We start from the raw sequence: 16,963 nt of genomic DNA, 5'->3' as shown, positions 1-16,963 counted from the left end.
GACCTAAAGAAATGGGCTATATCAATCAGTCTCCACATAGTGGTGGTTCTCTCCTCTACTTTCTCTGGAAACTAAATATGCTCTCAAAATGCTGCAGGATCACATTAAGGAAATGGTGTAGGATTTGTGAGGCTGAATCCAGGAAAAGATGTTAAAAGATGCTTGTAGTAAGGATGGTTAATGCTATGCAAACCTGTTTTTCCAGAAAGACTGGCATTTCCCACATCTCCCTTGACTCCACATGAGGGTAGCACATGTCTACTAACTCCCAGATCGTGTCACTGTCCACATATGTCCACAATAGCTCAACAATGGAGATGGTGGTACATTAGCTGCTAGTGAGCCTTTCTGCAGTTTTGAGGGTGACACCATGAAATGTCATTGACACTGGCACTGAAATAAACACTAACATACTACACAACAAATACTGACATCATACTGTGAGTGAAGATCTTGCTGATTCCCACAGATGTCTACAGTAAATTTATACATTTCTAAATCAATGTGCCATTTCTGATTTTGTCATTACTGATGCAAAATTGCTCTCATTATCATATTACAGTAGACAGACCGTTTCCAGTCGAAAATCCTTTATTAAGCGCACAGACCAAGGATTTCAACTGGAAACAGACTGTTTGCCTTGCTTGGATTACTTTTGAATACTTAGTATTCTGTGTAATATTTCAAACTATATTTTTATTATTTTTTGACTTAAGACATGTTTAAGTTCGCTACTTCTACTACCATTATCTGATCTTATTATTATTAATATACAGTGATTAACTACATGTATATGAATTGAAAATCTTCCACAGAGAAGTTTCTTACACTGTTTTAATATGTAAAAGCATTCTCCAAGTCTCTAAGCACATCAGAGAAGGCTTCAGTATTCACTGGTATGTCCACATACACCTCACTGGCATTCAAAAAATCTATATGCAACAAAGGATTATCCTCCAGTGAAACTGATTAAACAGCTGTTGTAGACCCACAATGCATGGTAGTATCCAAACTATTTGGGTTATAATCCACTTCAATGGAGTTTCCTTACATCAAATGATGTTGCAGTTTAACAGAAATAATCAGACAAAAAAAACCCCAAGAAAGTACAACTGTGGCAACTAAAAGTCAGCACTGGACATAAAACACAGTAGTAAAAAACAGAATCAGTCCAACTACCAGTGCTAAAAGTATAAACCTTACACTTTAACAAGGATAAGAACAAGGATAAATTATTTTGCTTATCAAACGCTTCATCAGATCTAAAAATAACAGCACTATTCCACAATTAAAAATATGTAGTACACCAATGAAAATATCAGAAAAGTCAAGACCGCCTCCCACTCAATAAAAAGACCAATCAAAAGAGCAAGTAAATGAATGTATACGTTTGTAATACAAAAAGGTAGATCAATCTCAAAGAAACCATCTGATCATGAAAGAGGTATGCTTCTTCTCTTTTATAGGTCCCACGTGAAATAAACATCAAATCAACTTAACAAAGGAGTCTACGCCTCTTCAGGGCAGGTCTATGAGGAACATTTTAATACAGGAGGGTGGATCATCCTCAGAAAAGTCATTTGGTAATCAACAAGTACACCCCTTCCCTTTTATCGATCTCAATTGAAATAATCATCCAACCAAATAAAGAAGCAGTTACAAGGATGGAATTGGTGTCTAAACCCTTGAAAAAGGCACCAGCTGAGGCAACTGCTAGTATAACGTGCCTTTACAGATGAAGAGAGACAGTTGCCATGAAAAGTATAGAAAAAGGAAATGGCTTAGAAGTCCAGCATGAGATGCTTAGCTTAGAAACAGCCAAATCCAAAGTCTTGAGTGAGATGATCCACATGGTGAGGTAACTTGTGATGATTGCCTTGGACAAGTGAGAAAGAAGTGGAACCAATGTTGTCTGGGCCAAAAGAGAGTCACTAGCAAGATTTTGGGAGAGTCCTGCCTGATCCTGAGCAAGACTCATGGTAAGAGAGGAAGGGGAGGGTAGGCATACAAAAACATCCACTTCCAAGGAAAAGACAGGGCCTCCACTTTCCATGCCAGAGAACTTGGGACTCTGGAACAGAAGAGAGGAAGTTGCCTGTTAAGAGTGGAGGCAAAAAGAGCTACCTGAGGAATACCCCACCGATGGACAATGTCCAAGAACACATCTCTGTGAAATATTCATTTGTGAGCTTGTGTGCTGGACCTGCTCAAGAAGTCTGCCACTAGACTGTGATCCAAGGGAATGTAAGCTGCCTGGGAATGTAAACTGCCTGAAGAGTCACTTGATACTGAATAGCTAGACCCCATGCTAGAACAGCTTGTTGGCAAAGAAGGTAGGACCTTGTGCTCTCTTGAGTGTTGACATACCACATCACTGTGGTATTGTCTATGAAAACTTTGAGGGCCTGTGATGAAAGAGTGAGTGGAAAGCCTGAAGAGCTAAAAGCAAAGCCCCTGATTTCCTTTACATTGATGTGGTCTGACCTCTGAGGAGGAGGACAGAAACGCTGAATATTCAGGAGGCCACAAGAAACACCCTGCCACCTGTCTAAGGCATCTGTAAAATGCTCCGGAATTGGAACTGGAGCATTAAAGGGAAGCCTAGAGTTGAGTAAAAGTTGATGAATCCACCACTGAAACTCAAGCTTGAGACAAGGGAAGGAAAGGCACCAGGAAGTACAGAGGGTTGCAGTGCTGGAGCCACACTGACTTGAGGCACCACTGAAGCTTTCTCATATGGAGCCTTGACAGGGACCATGGGAATGCTGGAAGCCATGAATCCAACAACCTTGAGAAGTTTCCTGGTGAACACAGATGCCACAGAAAGAGGGGATTGAAAAAATGTAATTAGAGACAGAGCCTTGGGGGCAAGTAGAGATGCCAGCATAGGAACTGTCTGAAGCCTGCAGCCAAGGAAAATCTGATCTTGAGGAGGCGTCAGAACTGACTTCTTGGAAGTTTAAGGTGAACCTCGGACTCTAACAGGGAAGTAGTAAACCTGAGGTCCTGCAGCAGAGTACTGGGGGAAGGAGTTTGATTAAGCAGACCATTTAGCTATGGAAAGATCAGAATTCCTTACGGAGTCCTTCTCCTCTAAACCGTAATCCAAGGGGGAAGGAATTTTGGAAGAGTAAGCCAAAGATTCTTCCTTGGAGTCCAGGTCCTCAACTGAGGAAACTGAGGAATCCAATTCACTAGGCCTCTTGAGTAGAGTGGAGTGGAGTGGAAAAACCAGGGAGAAACAGGCTCAGAGATCCCTTGAGGAGGCTTCAAGGCCAACAAATCATTAAATAACCCCCCACCCCCACCCCCCCCCCCGGGTGAAATCCTGCCATTCATGCTGGGGATCCTTAACAAAAGAGGAAATATGCCTTTTTTTTTTGGCTTCATTTTCTGCTGGACATCCGCATGAAACACCCTTGGAGGGTCAGAGCCCTGGTGAGACTCAATGATGGTGGTAGGAATTTCCTCCCTAAGATCTGAGGAATCTACCTCGGCCCTTCAGATATAATCAGCCTAGGTTCCCCCTCAACAACAAGTACAGATGTTTGAAAAGGCTTTGAGGATGTGTGAGAAGCTGGAACCATGCCAGCCTACAATGAGGTCTTGAAAGTGAAATCCAAAGCAATCACCGAATGGTCCTCTGGACTTTCAACAGCTTCAAAAGAGAGACATCTCGGGGTGGCTGGACAGCAGCTAGATCAGACCAAACTTTTTTTGGCTTTCTTCTTGGCAGATGGCTGGCCCTTAGGAAGGGACAATTATGCAATAGCACCTTGAGCCAACAATGTAAGACACTGGTTCTCCAGGTATATGGACAAGGGGAAGAGATAACTATGTAGGGTATTAGGCATAAACACCTGGCAGATAGAGCACTGTGTATGATTGTGGGAAGTACACAATGAGAAGAGACACAGACTGCAACAGTCTTTATGGAGAATTTGCATCCCACACTTACATTTTCCCTTTCTGGAAGACATGAACACAATAACCACAACAACATGACAAGACATCCAGTTCTGATGAAGCCCAGTTTTTTTGGGTGAAAGCGCTTAACTAGCTTGTTTGTTTGCTTGTTCTTTTCTGCCAGTTTGTCCTTTTTGCCATCAGCTTGTTAGTTTGGAGTTGTCTGCTTTATTATTTTACGTTATATTAAAACGCGATTGATACACAGCTTGGTTATCGCGTTTATTTCTTTATTGGTAGAGGCACTTATCGGCGTTCTCGCAGGAATTTTTAGTTTCAACATGACAAGAGACTAAACCACAGTAGGGCATTTATCTAAAAATGCAGCTTGATAAACAGCACAGCAGAAGGGCGTTCAGACAGATGATCAACAATGGTGTTCCGACTGGCAACAAAGAAGTTCTGTGAGTGTGTGTCTGTACATTTCTATTATGCTCTATTCCTTACACAGGGATCATGTGTGTGATGTAGGATGCCTACAAGTATTAAAGGCTTTAGTATACTCACCCGGCATTGGGATATTCTTTGCAGGAAATCCCTTAAGTAAAGAATACTCCAGCAGTGACATGTTAGGACATCATATAATACATTGTATCCTGTCTAAATAGCACCTGTTATCTGTGAACATCTAACATAAATGTCAAATGGAGCATTATAATTAATGATCAGCCTGATGAGAGCTCAGTACACTGGAATAATTACATCCCCAGACCTGGATGCCATACGTTTAGATATAAGCTGGACAATGAAGGAGGACTTCCTTACAATAGTGGATAAATGGTGATCAAAGCAAAGTTCATTGTCAGCAAAGGACCCTAGGGCAACTTTCAGCCGTGATAGTTACAAGGGAAGTCATGCTTGCCTAGGCATACAACTATACATTTCTTGACATTTAATTTTAGTCCATGGTTTTGACTCCAGCTATTTGTTTGAGAAAGGCTTTCTTGGGTGATTCTGGTGTCCACTACAGAGCTTATGTTGGCTCAAACTTTATAGCCATCTGGAAACTTGGTCAGTAATAAACCCTTAATATATACTTTGCTTTGATGTCCGAGAAGAAAATGCTAAACAGGAGTGGCCCAAGGACTCAGCCTTGGGGTACACCACTAGTGACAGATATTTTGGGGGAGGTAGAGCCATCCTAAACTCCTGGATTTCATTTGTGAACCAATTTGCTATCCAGTGAGCTACATAGGGACTGACATTTAACTGGAAGAGTTTATCTATGATACCTGAGTGTGGGAAGGTGTTGAATGCTTTTGCAAGGTCTTAAAATACAGGCTGTACTGATCTGCCCTCATCCATTACTTCAGTAATATTTTCATCCATTACTTCAGTAAACATTTCAAAGAAATTTACCAAGTTAAGCAGGCAGACTCTGCCCTTCATGTAGTTGAACTGGCTTGGGTCATGAGTTTGTAGAATACGTACATTACTATTTATTAATTCTATAATGATACAGATGAGGCTTGTCCTTTGCTGTCCTCCATTCATCTTGTACAAAGCCTGTCTGGACGCTGATATTAAACAGCTTTTGTAGGTGGTCTGACAAGTCAAGTTTCAGACTTACAATTAGGCAGCCCAGTGTGTTATTTGCCCCACAGAAGTAGTGTCCTTAGCCTTGGATAGCTCCTTGAGGACTTGTTCAAGGGAGATTGGGGGCAGATGCATGTATGTGATGTGGCACTATAGGAGGGGGTGAAGTTTGGTCTAAATTTGTAATTTGTCCTTTAGTACACTGGCTATGTCTTCTGGGTCTGAGTATATGATATAATTTACTATTATACTCTGCACAGTGCTGGGCATTGTTTATGAGATTTTTAACATAATTAAAGAAGGCTTTGTAGTTATCCTTCATGTGTGTGGCTATTTTTGCCTCATATCTTGCTTTGGTCGATTTGATAAGAGTTCAAAGTTCCTTGTTTACTTTAGCAAGAGTGTTTTTGTCATCTTCAGAGTTAGATTTATTTTTGCATACCAATGAGTTTTTTTTATTTTATTATAGGGCTTATTTATATTTGGGTTTCACCACAGAGTTTTATTTTTGAATCTGGCATTTCATTTATTTCTGAGGGGACATATGTACCTATTCAGCTATTTAGATATACACAGAATTTGGCATTCCAATTTGTAAAATATGCTAATGTGTTTTTAAGTCTCAAAATGGAGGAAAATTTGCTTGAAGTTTTCTTTCAGTATAACAATACCTATGCAAACTTTTCCTTGCAATATCCTACACCTTCTGGACTTTGTTGTACTCTTGGAATACATCCTGTTGTCCTTCCATTGTTCATTTTGTATATTACCAATCCATCCTCTCTTCTATTTTTTCTAACTTCAACTGATTGCTATAATTACCACATAGTTCAAATTCAAGTTTATTAAAGTGCCTGAGCCCAGGCACTGTACAACACGTTAAGTAACAAACATTAAGAAAATACTGACAAAATAAATAGTACAACATTAAATTAACTAAAGGTAAGGTCAAAATGGTGTGTTTTGAGACCCTTCTTAAAATCAGCAAGAGTTAAGTGTGCTATGTGGCCAGATAGAATATCATAAAAAAACCTTTATATATTTATATGCCCTAATGACCCCATTTTTAAGAGCAGCTTCTGTCCTACACTTAACTAAAGTTTTACCATTTCTGGTGTTGCACTTAACACTTCTTTATTCCTTTTTCTTTGTTTATACTCCATAATCAGTTGCTGGTAGGAAAGGCAGTTTCTAAAGTATAGTCCAAATTTCTGTTTAGGTTCATCCCACTCTACTACCTTTCCTTTGCTAGTTATTTGCCCCCACTATCTTGGTTCTTTTGCTACTTTCTACCAGTAAATTCCAGCCACATTTTATCTGTTTTCTATACCCCTACTTGTCATCATCCCTATTACAGAAATCTCCTTTTGCCATCACTGTGATGGTTTAGCTGTTAGAATATGTTTAGCTACTTTATAAATATAATATTCTGTATAGTTCTTTGGGTGGCTACGGTGGTGCAGCGGTTAGCATTGCTGCCTCATTGCAAGAGGTTCTCCGGTTCGATTCTCGGCTGGGGTGCCTTCTGTGCGGAGCCTGCATGTCCTCCCTGTGGTTGCGTGCGTTTCCTCTGGTTGTTCCGGTTTCCTCCCACATCCCAAAGACATGCTGTAGGTGGACTGGACACTCTAAATTGGCCCTAAGTGTGAGTGTGTGCATGTGTGTGACTTCTGTGGAAGGTTGGGCGCCGGGCTGGCAACTCGACACTGTAAAACTCCACTGCCAATCATGAGCGGACAGTTGATCCACTGTGGCGACCCCTAACCGGGAAAAAGCCGAAAGAAGAAGAATAATAATTCTGTATAGTTCTTTGCTATTCTACTTAAAGACCTGCATCCAAAATCCTACTATTACCTGCTTTCTTGACTTCTCCCCCATTTCATCATCATCATCTCTTCTGTTTGTATTATGTACATAAGCCATAGCTGTCTAGCTCTAAAATATCCCTTCAAATCACACAATCATAGACCACTTTGTTCAATTGGTAGAAGCACCTTATCTCACTTAACACTTGCCCACTTTCTCTCCTGAAAAAATACCATCAACTCTGTTAATTCCATCTACCCGAGTTGGTAGTAGCGTAGCTTGATGTAAAACACCCCACAGCACCTATCAAAAAGAATAGGAGAAGTCCCCCAATGTCCTGGACAAATTTCCCCTAGTAGTATCAATACCACCTTGGTTCTCCCTTCAAAACAAGCTACTAGCTTACGGGGACTAACCCAATAAACAAAAAATAAATAAATTATTGCACACAATTTCTCCTCTGGTCAATCAAAATATGCTTGTCCTGTACATTATACTAAAGGGACTAAAACATTCTCACTGTTTGTATAGTATTATCCATATCCATAAATAAGGGCTTTCCAGCTTCTCAGTTTTTGTATTATCTGTTGTTTAGTCCCATCACACATTAACTGCCTTAACAGAATCTTTTTTTAATTCATACACCTAAATACTTCATCTTATCATGTCCCCATGAATATGGGTATTGCTGAACCAGTTCTTGTATGAGTACATAGTTTACTTCTATATTTTTTAATATTACCTTCATGTGTTCTATACCCCAAAAGATATGAAACTGTCTCAAAATGGTCCATAACATGAATGTCCTTTTCTGGATATACCAAATGCAAAACAATATTGTCTGTAAATAAAACTAATTTTTCTTAATAACCGTACAAGTTATATCCTTAAATTTATAGGTATCTTAATGGCTCAAGATATAAAGCACATAACAAAAAGAGAAGAGGACACTCTTGCCTATTTCCTCTGTTCAAACACAGCCTGTCAGAGAGGAACTCTTCCACCTTAATTCATGCCACTGACCCTATATATATATATATATATATATATATATATATATATATATATATCTATGGCTCACTGTTAGAATGTCGAAACACGGTTTATCGAAACCATGTTTCGGCAGACACAATTTAGCGAAAGTGCATTTTATCGAAACATTTCGCTAAATGGGGAGTGGGAAATTAATGAAGGCATGCAATTTGCATACACCGTTAGTTATAAATCAATGCATAGTGTTGATTTACAGCTAATGAAGCTATCGATGACATCGTGCTATAGTAGGGATAAGGGAATATTCCCTTTTGCTCACAGTAGTGCGATCTCGGAGTGAGAATAATAAAGTACGGGTTGCGGGGGGCATTGCATAACACTGTTTAAAGTAATTTTTTTTTACTTTTTTTTTATTTTGATTTCTTTAGTGAAAGTGCATAGTCGGCAATATGCACTTTCGCAAAAGTGTATTATTGGAAACACAACTCGCTGGATTGTGTTTTTGATAATACAATAGTGACACATATATATATATATATATATATATATATACATAGATATATATATATATATATATATATATACATACATACATATATGTATATATATATATATATATATATATATATATATATATATATATATATATATATATATATATATATACACACACACACACACACACACACACACACACACACACAGACACACACACACACACACACACACACACACACACACACCTTAAGACTATTTTTCTAATCAGGGTACGCAAATGCTAGTGTTGCCTTAATTCCACCCTAATACACTAACGCAGGCTCCGTTCAGAATTTCGAAGCTCAAAACTTCAAATTTCATATGATCGAAGATGATATGTTCGAAGTTTCAAAACTTTGAAATCCTGAACGGAGATCAGCATACAGTGCACCCTGGGAGATTTCCCCTTGTCCTCGCTGTAGTGCAATCTTGGAGTTGGCATATTTAAGTTGCAGGGGGGTGTGGGGGGTGCAGCCCCCCACATGGGGGTGCTTGGGGGTTTGCCCCCTGCATACATGTTTTAGTGTGTTGGGTGATGTTTGCAGGGAAGGGTCACAATTTCGAGATTCCAAGATTTCGAGATTCTGAACTCGATATTCTCAAACTCAAGATTTTGGGATTTCGAAATTTCGTATTGAACCCGCTAACACTGCTGTCAGGCTAGAAGGGCAGTATGGAATAGACTCAGTGTATGGGCCATCCTAGGCTCTATACACCAGACATGTCCAGTTTTTCCTCCCACCTCCCCAACCTGGTGTCATCTCTCTATCTGAGCTCTGGCTTCTGCCACAGCTCCACTACAGAGATGCCCAACATAGCCCCTTCCCCAAAACAGGCATGCTCATCCTCCTTGCTGACACTGACAGATGCAAGAGCCGCTAATAAAATTTGGGTTGCTTAGGTTGTAGTCAGGGCTTGATACCTGTAATTCACCAGGCTGTATTAAAAAAACAGATGTGACTCTGACCAAAAACAACAAATTGTATACCTCACTGTTATTCTTTTAAGGCACTTTTACAACACAATATCATCCATGCTACTTATATATACTAAATCTAAGCACAGCTGTAATTGGGTCAGTTAGTGTCTTGGGCAATCCCAGAAGTAGTACTCCTTAACCCGATGTTGAGGACCACAAAAAAAAGCAGCTGGTACTATATTCTTAAGATAGTTATAAAGAAGATTCAAACAATTAAACACATTAATTTAAGCAGCTGCGATATCAGCCACAGCTATTTAAATGAAAGCTATTAACTCATCCATGCCAGATCTGCAACTCATCTGAGGTGCCTATTATGCCCCTAACAGCTTTCAACAGAGACACCCACCCCTTTTACCCCAGCCTTACCTCTGGGTACTTACTTCAAGATGACTTTACTTAGGGGAAGGGGGAATACTGTGAGATATCACAATTTCAGAGTTAGTATAACAGAATTATGGTACTCAGACTTTCAATAAAGAAATCAGTACAACATTCTTCATTTACCACAAAATTCTATGTTTTTATTTTTTTTTTCCATCGCATATTTCTCATGTCCATTTCAGCAGCCACAAAATGTCATCATAGTGAAATAAAAAAGGTTGTCTGTGCATTACCATAGGATGGGTTTCTTAAACCAAATGTGGCTTCTGATGTATATGGATCATGGTGTATTACATCATGGCTAAAGCTAACCATTGGTAATTGGAGTTATATGGGCCTCATTGTCCACCTTAGGATCTCTTTTCACATTGTACTGAAGTTGAGACATGTCCTGGAGGGACGCACAACTGTTAACTTAGCTGTGCTTTGACAAAGGGAAATTGCACTGTTCATCAATGCTAACCAGTACATCTGCAGCTGCGAAGGTGAAATATTAACATTAGCTTCATAACTGCTGCTTAATGAGTGACCACCTCCTTTTACTCTAGGCTACATTTACTGCACTGTTGGCAGCACCTGTCCTTCATCTTGCTCAGTACTGGCAAAATGCAATTCTCATTTAGTATTTTAATATTTTAACCTGGGAATGTGAGCTAATCCTTAAGTTAATTCATTCAATTGTACTCCAATGCCTATTTTATCTTATTCAGAGTGACTGGGAAAATGCAGAGTATTCTAGTAAGCAATGGGACTAAGGCACAGGACCAGTAAGGACAGACACACTTATTAAATTACAGTTTGGTAACCAGGTAGGTGGACTGGTCTACTGATCCTTTTCAGCCATGAACCAGGCTGAGAGAGCATTAACATAATATAGCAGAACTGCAGAGTACATACGAGTTGCAATATACAGAAGAATTACAGAACATGAGAGATGCACTTATCTAGCCAAACTGGAGGTAAAGCTCTCTCCAATCAAGACTGAACTTGACAGTCAAGAGGAGAAGGTAAACACTTGCACCACACCACACTCATCACATAGTCTCACTAAATCTACACTATCAAAATCAACACATAGTAACACAAAAACATTTGCGGAGGCTCTCAATAATAATCTGTCTAAGCAACAGAGACCTCCAAAGCAGAAACGCAAGCAACCTCCATCCCCCAACACAACCCAAATGAGACATAGCCCACAGACTCAGTGTGCCACTCAACCACAGCCAATAAGGCAAAACAACGTACCCAACACACTAGTTATAGGTGACACTATAGTCAGGCACACTGATGTCCCACTCACCAGGTTAAACAAGGAGAAGTTTGCTGTCAGCTGCCTGTCGGGTGCCAGGATCCACCACATAACCCATGCACTCAGGTCACTCCACAACAAGTACAAATATGACTCTGTCATTGTCTATGCTGGTGTGAACGACCTGAGACATACCTCCCTGGACTACATGAAAAGAGACATGGAAGAGCTCTCTGATCTTGTAGCCCAAGCAGGTATGACCGTAGCCCTGAGTATCATTCTGCCATCACCTACAATGATGCCGCAGTACAAGGACAAAATAATTGAATTCAACAATTGGCTAAGCTTCTGGTGCCATTCTAAAGGGATCCAGTATCTGTCTGTCTGGGATGACATAGTCGACAGACCACGATGCTTTGCCAGAGATGGCCTGCAGCTGTCACCCCTGGGATTCCAGACACTGGCTAAGGTTCTTGCCGCCCCTATAGTGCCTTTTTAGGCAAGGTTCAAATGACAAACTCACCACCATAACAGGAACAGGCAAGCAAAAACTGAGGGTGATGCTACTCAGTGTTAGAAGTCTAAATCTCAAAATGCACTCACTCGAGGCAATCCTTAAAATGGAGAACATCGATATCTGTGCAGTGACTGAGACCTGGTTCAAGGCTCCCTGCACTACAAGGTTATAACTCATACCACACTTTTTGGCCATGTAACCTGGACCGGAACACCAAAGGCGGAGGTGTGTTCATATTCATTAAGGATATCCATACCTCCAGGCTAGTTGCTCCAGCATAATGCAGCCGAGGTTATCCAAGTGCAACTAACTCTGGGCAAAACTGCAATCCAAACTGTAGTTTGCTACAGATCACCCACCATGCCCCTGGATTCCCACTCCTCTTTTCTTGATGTACTGGAAAATATTAGGGTTCAACCAAACACCCTAATAATGGGCGATTTCAACTACCCCACCATTAACTGGGAAAATTACTCATGTACCAACTCCTTCATTCAACGCTTTCTGGAATTCATAAACTCCAATGCCCTGGATCAACTTATCCACACCCCCAGCAGGGGCAACAATATCCTAGATCTAGTCATTACCAACATGAGTGACCGGTACTCCACACCTGAAGTCAACGCCTCATTGGTCTGATCCGACCATAAGCTAATTACCCTAGATATCCACATCCTGCCCCCACCCCCAGTTAAGGAAATCATGGTAAAAAATTTCTCCAAAGCCAACGTCATGCTTCTTAAGAAAGAAACGGTGAACTTCATGACACCCACGCAGATGGACAATACAGTTATGACTACTGAATCCTATACAATTGCACTTTATAAGCACTTACATGAGTGCATGGATTGTGCTATCCCAAACAGAACCAAGACGCTATCCTCCAAAAAAAGAAAGCCAATCTGGTGGTCCCCTGCCATAATCAAACTGTACAACAGAAGGAAGAAACTGTTGCAAGAGAGAGTAAAATCCCATGAGTGGAGGAGCTCCCTGGTCAGCCTCAGTAAGAAGCTGCGAGCCCTGATAAAATCCTCCAAAGCTAGTTACGAAAACAAAATCGCCACTGATTCTAAAGACAACCACAAAGCATTCTATAGCTATGCCAAGAATCTCAATGGCAACACTCAGATCTGCTCTGAGTTACAGCACAATGGCACTAAATATACAGACCCAACTGATATTGCCAACATCCTGGCAGATAGGTTCAGTGCTAACTTTACCCCCCCTCTCACCCCCTAAAGAGCCCATCTCTATACCGGAAGAATGCAAAGTTCCTGTAATCACAGCTGCACAGGTAAAAACCACACTCTCCAAAGCCATGAACACAGCATCCATGGGTCCAGACAACATCCGAGGCTGCGTTCTACACGAACTACAGAACGAACTGGCACCCCACCTAAATACCATGTTCAATCAAGGCCTCACCTCAGGCTTTGTTCTTGCTGAATGGGTTATCCCACTCCACAAGGGGGAAGCCACCATGGACCCCAGGAGCTACCGTCCCATTAGCCTGACAAGCCTGGTCTGCAAGACCATGGAACGTATCATCATGGAGCTTATAAACAAAGACATTGGTAATCTCCAACTCTGGACCCCACCCAGTTCGGGTTTGTAAAAGGCAGATCATGTTTCCTAAACCTGATAGACTTCTTTGAAGCAGTCACCAAAGCCGTAGACAAGGGTAAGGTGGTTCACACAGCCTATCTAGATCTTGCCAAAGCTTTCAAAACCATTCTCCCACTCTGGAATTATAGATAAACTCACTAAACTAGGTATAAATCCCTATGTCACAAGATGGGTTGCCAACTGGCTCAATGACAGAACCCACACTGTGAAAGTAGCAGACTCCAAATCCGACTTCAGACCAGTGACAAGTGGAGTACCACAGGGTTCAGTCCTGGGTCCTCTCCTGTTTGGTATCTACTTCTCTGAAGTACAGGCTAACACAGAAGGTCTCTGGCTAACGAAGTTTGCAGATGACTGCAAACTAGGAGCCATAAATGAAACTCCTAACTATGTGGACATCCTACAAAAGTGCCTCACTGAGACAGATGCCTGGTGTCAAAGCCATGGCCTCAAGCTCAATGCCAAAATGTGCACTGTCATCCCCTTTGGTAAAAACTCTGTACCCATGAACTACAACATAGGCGGTAGTATACTTAACACCGAAAGTGTGATAAGAGACCTTGGGACACGGGTGGACAGTAGTCTCTCCTTTGACAATCACATTGCCACAGTAGTCAGGAAATCCTTCTACGTGGCACACCTCATCACAAAAGGTTTCTCATACACAAAAAAAGAGGTCATTGTTCCCCTCTACTCATCACTCATTAGACCCATTTTAGAGTACAATGCCCCTTTTGGTATGCACCTCACAAGATATCTACAACAACTGGAAAGGCTGCAGAAATACCTCACAAAGAGCATTACCGGCCTCAAACAGATGCCCTATGCAGACCGTCTTAAAAAACTCCAGCTTTATTCCGTCGCATATCGCCTGCTCAGAGGTGATCTCTGCCTAACATACAAAGCTATGTCAAACCCAGAGCTGTTGGACATGCTCCACTTAAATACACGCTCTAGGGACCTAAACCTTGTCACCACAATAAACAGAACATGCTGGTGGGATAGATTCCTGTCCCCGAGACTTCCCAGACTCTGGAATAAACTACCTATCTATATCAAACAAAGCTCCTCATTAGCACTCTTTTAAGAAAAATCTTGATGATAGGATGGGAAATAGGAAATTCACCCTGTGGATCACCTCTGTTGCTCTGCTCGACAGTGGCACAGGAAAATAATTTTTTTGGGTGGCAAAAGCCAGGGTACCTTTTTGGCTGGGCTTGTATAGGCCCCAGGGCCGATAGCCTAGTACCTACCTATGAACCTATAGTAGCACAAAATAATAGTGCTAAGTAGACAGTTTTATATGTAACAACTAATCATTCTATAAAGCTATGTATAATACATACGCTATGTACAACATAGTGAAGAGTACCAGTTGGTAGTTGGAGTTTATCATTTTATGCATTTCAGTGAACCTTAGCCATTGTCTCTAAAGCATAACACACACACACACACACACACACACACACACACACACACACACACACACACACACACACACACACACACACACACACACACACACACACACAATCTCTCTCTCTCAACAATCACACTTAAGTGAAGTTTTTAAATACTCACAAGTTCACCTAACTGTATTTTTTTAAATTTATTTATTTGGGGGTGGGGGCTGAAACTGAATAATTTGGCAAAAACATGCTTAAACTCTACAGGATATTGCACAACCAGTTACAAAACTGGAGAACCAACAACTGTGAAGGGGTTGCCTACAAAGCAAAAAAGGGTTCTACTCACCGAACATCATAACTATACAAAAAAAAAAATCCTGATTTAAAACACACACACCTTCCTGCTCAGTTTCTTGATTCCAATCTACTCATCTTTATGTGACGTTGTCTGGCAGCTGACATGAAGTTAGACCAGAAAGCTAATCAAATTTACTCATCAGCACAGCACTTTCTACTACAAAAGGCAGCATAATTATGTAAACAAAACAGCAGCTCCTCCCAAACATTCAAGTGCTTACTTACAGTTGGATCAAACTCGATGCTAGTGATACCACTACTGCTTCTCTGAAGAGATGTCCTGCTTTCAAGTCTTCCTAAATTCAAGGAAACGATAACACTTACTGTACACAGTGAAAGAACAGCATAACTTCAACAAAACTCTTAATGACGCTTTCAGCTCATTTTAATACATTCTTTCTCCCCTATTTTTATAATTACTGGCAAAAAAGGTACACATGAAAAACATTTTATTATTTACTTATTTTTCGTTTGTTAACCAGGTTAGTCCAACTGAGCCAGTGGCTCATTTCAGTGTAGACTTGAGGAGAAAAACTCCAAAGTTATAATACAAAACAAGACAGTTTGTGCAAACATTTCAAAAGTGCTGATAAACATTACAAGGAAAATCAAATTTTATACAGCCAAGAAAAAAATAAATAAAATTACAAGTTAGCCAAGTGTTCTGTAGTAATTACAAGTAGCATAACAAGTAAATCAGCACAATTGTTGATTACAGATTAGAGATAGCTTGGTATTTTGTATTTTGAAAAAATCAAATATAAGTATGTGGGAGAATCAAGTTTCACAAGATAACTGGACTAGAGTAGATTGGCCTAGAGTACAGTGAATTTAAAAGGAAGTTGATGAAAGACAGCTTTGGCAGCAGAGTAGGTGTAAGGGGGGGTGGGGGGGGGTAGAGTGGATTATGTAGGATCATGGCAATGGCAAGCGTTGGTATTTAGGAGGAACTTTCTGAGTTCAGATTTAAAGTGATTTGTACTAGTAATGGTTCAGATGTTAGGGGGAAGCTTGTTCCATGCCTGTGATATACGGTATTTATAAAGAAGTTTGCTGATGTTTTTATTAGGTCTGTACGTGTCTAGTAGGTGCTGGTCTGAGCTTCAGTGAGTGCAGGAGAGGGTATAGAGGGATATAAGTGAGGAGATAGGCCCATGGTTTGGAGAGTAGAGAGCGTGTTAGTTGCAGCTGGGAAAGAAGCAGGAGTTGGGGAAAATCTAGCCAGCGGAGTTGTTTTAGAGCAAGGCAGTGATGTAATTTGTAGGGTAGGTTACTGACAAATTTTGTGACACTGTAATAAGTATGCTGGAGTTTAACCAAAAAAGTATATCAGGGTAAGTGCTCGCAAACTGCAAGAACCACATAACAAACCAGCTAGCACTGATGGAAGGCTTGACCACACTCATGCTGAAAGCAGCTTTATTAAGCAAATTCAGGAACATCCATGTTCATGTTCCTGATTACTCTTAATAAAGCCTGCTTTCAACTTGAGTGTTGTCAAGCCTCCTTCAGGGCTAACTGGGTTGTTATATGATGGAGTTTAGTTAAGAGGCAGAATGCATATGTGTAAAGATAGGAGAGGCATAAAGTAGACAAGGAAGGAG

General features: G+C 40.7%; 1 protein-coding gene across 2 annotated transcripts in view; it reads right to left on the bottom strand.

Annotated features, from left to right (window-relative positions):
* Positions 1-16,963, bottom strand: part of LOC122802908 (protein Atg16l2-like) — a 1,475,787-nt gene that overhangs the window by 255,244 nt on the left and 1,203,580 nt on the right. For both annotated transcript variants that reach the window (XM_044072730.1, XM_044072731.1), the window contains exon 11: positions 15,585-15,655. In XM_044072730.1, coding sequence (XP_043928665.1) covers positions 15,585-15,655 — 71 coding nt within the window. The remainder of the gene's footprint in view (positions 1-15,584; positions 15,656-16,963) is intronic.

Source organism: Protopterus annectens, chromosome 5.part0, assembly GCF_019279795.1.
Source record: "Protopterus annectens isolate FY-2018-M chromosome 5.part0, PAN1.0, whole genome shotgun sequence".
In the NCBI taxonomy this organism is placed as follows: Eukaryota; Metazoa; Chordata; order Ceratodontiformes; family Protopteridae; genus Protopterus; species Protopterus annectens.
Note: the sequence above shows the minus strand (reverse complement) of the source record. Positions and strands in the feature narration are given on the sequence as shown.